This window comes from Hyposmocoma kahamanoa, unplaced genomic scaffold (assembly GCF_003589595.1).
Source record: "Hyposmocoma kahamanoa isolate Upper Pololo Valley unplaced genomic scaffold, ASM358959v1 100021, whole genome shotgun sequence".
Lineage (NCBI taxonomy): Eukaryota > Metazoa > Arthropoda > Insecta > Lepidoptera > Cosmopterigidae > Hyposmocoma > Hyposmocoma kahamanoa.
In genome coordinates this window covers 13191725-13196545 of record NW_020653200.1, presented here as the reverse complement: position 1 = coordinate 13196545, position 4821 = coordinate 13191725, and the positions used below count along the sequence as shown (strand labels likewise).

The 4821-nt window shown below is 37.3% G+C and overlaps 1 protein-coding gene across 1 annotated transcript; it reads right to left on the bottom strand.

Moving 5' to 3' along the window:
* Positions 1 to 1093: 1093 nt before the first annotated feature.
* Positions 1094 to 2256, bottom strand: LOC113225947. Its single transcript, XM_026458433.1, has one exon. The coding sequence runs from the start codon at positions 2254 to 2256 to the stop codon at positions 1153 to 1155; it is 1104 nt and encodes a 367-aa protein (XP_026314218.1). The 3' UTR covers positions 1094 to 1152.
* Positions 2257 to 4821: the final 2565 nt, after the last annotated feature.

Genomic DNA, 4821 nt, shown 5'->3' with positions numbered 1-4821 from the left:
TATTAAAGATGTTACTCGATTGCATTAATCGAGTTAATTAATTCGCATTTCGCGACAATAGTAGCTCATCATTGTCCCAGTCCAAAGACTCAAGTTTGCGGCAGTGGTTGTACAAACTTGGACAGCACAGTCAATATTAAATATTTTGGGTGTCATAATCGATCAACATCTCAATTTTAAACAGCATGTTGTAGCGCTTACTGCTAGAGTTCGAAAATTAATATATGTTTTTAAAAATTTAAGACATGCGGCTAGCGGTGAATTACTCAAATCAGTATACTTGGCCCTCTGCCAATCATTGCTACTTTACTGCATTACTTCATGAGGCGCCGCACATAAAACAATTCTGTTAAACCTAGAAAAGGCGCAGAGAGCTATTCTTAAAGTCAGCAACTTCCGTCCTTTCTGCTACCCTACCCACAAACTCCTAGCTGAGTGCGATGTCCTTTCTGTGCGGCAGCTGTTTATCTTACAAATAATTTTGAAAAAACACTCAATCACTCCATTTGAGTCTAAGTCCTCATCCTACCAAAGACGGCTCAATACCTTCTCTTCTCGTGAACAACTTCGCACATCACACTCTCATAGATTCTTCTGCTTCCTTGGTACATTCCTTTACTTACTTAAATTCAAACATTGCATTTTCACGCCTTGAATAAGATGGGATGTAAAAAGACCGTCAAACGCTGGCTTTAAAATAAAAACTATGATGAAACAGAAGGTTTACTAGAAGTTATTTCATAATTATATTGTAAAAGCGAATTGTTTTATTCTTAATTAAATATAGCTATTTTGTTCACACTAATATCATGAATCTGTGGATAAACAAGATGCTTAAGATACAGGTAATAATGTACTTAGTTTAGGCATCGCAACTATACTGGTAGGCTTCTAATAATTAATTGTATAGCTTTATGATTAGTATAATAATTAAGGTTTATTTTTTTTTACCAATTGTATATTAGCTTCCCTTACATTTGTTATTGTTTTTTTACTTATATTTAGGTTATGTTGAAATAAATTTATCTTTATCTTTATGTATTTAAGAAATAAAGGGTATTCATTTATATTTTATTTTAAATATAGTGTGACACAGAATTTAAATTTACTAAAAATAAAACAAATAATAAAAGTGACTAAACAAAACTACTCTCAAAAATTAGATTGTCGTGTTTGGCTAACATCAGGGTCGCCTCTTATAGCGCATAACGCTCTATGCGTTCTGTCACCGCAATAAGTTCCCTGTGGACAATTACTACAAGTAGCTCCAGCTTCGTATATTGGAAAACCGTCTATATTCCCTGCAGGTCCGTAATTACAAAATGTATAAGCTATGATCTTTAACTCAGATTGTTTTGAATCTTTATCAATGATGTCCATCATTCCGCGATGTAAAGGCGAGTCCTTAGATTTAGGTTTTATGGTAGTAGCGTAGTCTTCAAATCTTTGAGTTTTTGATGAGGTAGCGAGTCCAGTACGACGCAAAATACTTTTATGATTGGTTGTTACTACAGCTGTCTCATTAACTAAGTGAACAGAAGGAGGGTCTTTTGCTGAACGTCGCCTTTTTTTGCGAAAATGAACACAAGAGCGTTTGTTAGCGGTGCACAGCGACTGGGAACAGCCTATACGCCAGGTGGAAGCCCAAGCGGCAGCAGAGTACCAGTGTGAGTTACAACCGCTGGTGGCGCTACAGTTGCCAAGTCTAAATGACCACACGTGTTCTGGGGGCAGCACCCTCGATCCTGAGAACCATGCACCTACCGCATCTGCAAGTAACTGAGCCTCTGTGACTCTGGCTACTACTGGTCTAACATCCATGTTCTGTAGAACATTAAATCTAATTGTGTTTCTACATTCATCATGTCGCTTTTGGCATTGACGTGCCCATACCTCGGCCATGTTTTCTAACTCATAATCCCAGTACATCTTTCGCATGTTGGTTGCAGGCGGCTGTCCTGCTTCGAGCCCCATAGCGATGTTATCGCGGTGACGATTGTGCAGTAACATTATTTGATACCGCATCCAAGTGGTCATTCCTGACGCGAACAGTCTCGGGCTCTGCTTATTAGCCGCTGTACACATGGTGTGCTGGTTTTTCAGCGAACAGTCTGGGTGCGTGCAATAACCATACGCGTCTATGGTGTCGTTCTTGCCGTCATGACTGGTAGCAGTTGTGTAATTGCTGTTTATGTTGTCATTACTAAATACTAAACTTACAAGAAAACTACTCAAAATTAAGTAAACGGTAAGCATTGTTTATACAAAGATATTCAGAAAAACTTCTGTTATTTTCAAAAATGTAGACAGATATGAACCCAAAGACAACGATGAACCAATTGTAGATCTTTTTACATGCTTATCTATGTGCATAACTTAGAATGAAAAAAAAAAGGAAGTGCATACTTTTATTTTTTTCCATCCTCTGAGATACTTACGCCCCGTAGATGGAGATTAAAAAAAAAGAATAGAGAAGCTTCTCGCGTTTACTGAAAAGGGATACCAACAGAGTACCTATAAATTCTGGGTTTTCTACTTTTAAAATTTTACCCGTTAAAGAAAATGAAATGAAAATGAAGCCGTGGTAGCCTTAATGGTTTGACCTACTGCCTCTCAAGCAGATGGTCGTGGGTTCGAATCCAGACTCGCACCTCTGAGTTTCTCGGAATTTGTACGAAATTTAATTTGTTTATCATGAGCTTTTCGGTGAAGGAAAAAATTGTGATGAAACGTTGAAGAAGGTTCAAAGTCCTCGGAAAACGTGTGCAGTCCCCAACCATCATTGGGCCAGTGTGGTAGATTGTCGCCTAAGAACTCGCCTAAGAGGAGACCCGTGCCCAGCAGTGGGACATGTAAATTGGTTCATGATAATGATGAAATCTGCCGAGTATAAGGAGCGAGAATCCGCCAGACCACATTTAGCTTGGTTGAGTTTTAGTAACCAAATAAAATAATTATGATAAATAGGAAATGAAACTATTTTTCCGGATTTAAATCGCGTATATTAGGGGTTAAAGTATGAAATTGCCGTTTTATTGCAATGGGTTCTTTGAATTTTCATAGAATCTTCATGGTTTGAGGTTTTCGAATGAAACTTTTTTCAAATGGTTTCTGTGATTTTTTTTTTTTTTAAATTTGAAACGTTTGAATATCGACTTTCAATTGTTTTTGTTATTAAATTTAGACAAGAAAGATGGATACTGCGAAAATTCGAGTGATTTTTTAATACGAGTTCCGACGCGGAACTAACGCGGCAGAAACAGCCCGCAATATCAATGCTGCGTTTGGAGAGGGGTCTACTAATGAACGCACCGTGCGATTTTGGTTTAAACGCTTTCGTGATGGAAATTTCGACTTAAAGAACGAGCCACGAGGAAGACCGCCCACACAGGTGAATAACGATGAATTAAGAGAGATAGTGGAAGCCGATCCTAGTCAAACTACCCAGGAATTAGCGGCATGGTTTAACGTTACCTTACCCACAATATTGACTCACTTGCGTCAAATCAATAAAATAAAAAAATACGAAAAATGGGTGCCTCATGATTTGACTGATCTGCAGAAAGAAACGCGTGTTGAAACTTGTGTTGCCTTGTTGAACCGGTACAGAAATGAAGGAATATTGAATCGAATTGTAACATGTGATGAAAAGTGGATTCTTTATGATAACCGGAAAAGAAAAATGCAATGGCTGACCCCAGGTCAAATGCCACAACAGTGTCCTAAAGCAAAACTTACCAATAAAAAGGTAATGGTAACTGTTTGGTGGTCTCAGCATGGTGTTATTCACTATAGTTTTCTCCGATCTGGTCAAGCAATAACGGCAGATGTCTATTGTGCCGAACTCTTAACCATGTTGACAAAACTAGCAGTAAAACAGCCCCGACTCATGAATCGATCTTCACCATTATTGCTCCACGACAACGCGAGACCTCACACAGCACGAGAAACCATTTTGACCCTTCAGGAACTGCAGTTAGAAACCATTCGTCAGCCTTCGTATTCACCAGACCTTGCTCCAACGGACTACCATTTTTTTCGTGATTTGGACAATTATCTACGTGACAAGAAGTTTTCTTCCCAGGAGGCAGTACAAAATGCTTTCACACAGTTTTTGCAGTCTAGATCGTCGGAGTTCTATCGCAAAGGCATTAATAACCTTCCCATTAGATGGCAGCAATGTATAGATAATAATGGCAACTATTTTGATTAAATAAATTTGTTAAAAATTTAAAAAATAAACAATTTAGATTTTCAGTACAAATCGGCAATTTCATACTTTAACCCCTATTATTTGTTTTTTCAAACAAACCGACGTTTCGAGCCCATTACAGGTCCCATGGTCACGGTTTAAATCCGGAAAAATACTTTCATTTCCTATGTGTAACAATCGCGAAAACCTAAGAACTCGTTAATTATGATAAATCATTACTTTTTATTGGCCCTTGAATAGTATATTAACTTAGTATACATATTTCGAACTGAAAAAGTATTCAAAACTAAAAAAATACAATATTTAAAATGACCCATAAATTGGGATAAAGATAGTGGCAAAACCACGGTATCCCTAAAATCAGCTTAAGCCTGTCTAATTTAATTTATACGTTATTTATTTGATCTTTCTTTCTCGCGTATCGTAACCACTGCTGGTAGAAGCGAGATGGACATATTTGACAAAAGTAAGATATTCTCCTTATTTTAGGAGGTTTATAGGATGCAAACAAAAATCTTTCAATCAAGAAAAACACTTCAAATATCATCTAAAATACATGAAATCGTAATATTCCAGCCTTGTAAGAGTATTTCACTAGTATTGTAATG

What these genes read in the sequence shown, in the direction of transcription:
- LOC113225947 (XM_026458433.1), bottom strand. Translation starts at nt 2,256, where the DNA reads ATGCTTACCGTTTACTTAATTTTGAGTAGTTTTCTTGTAAGTTTAGTA.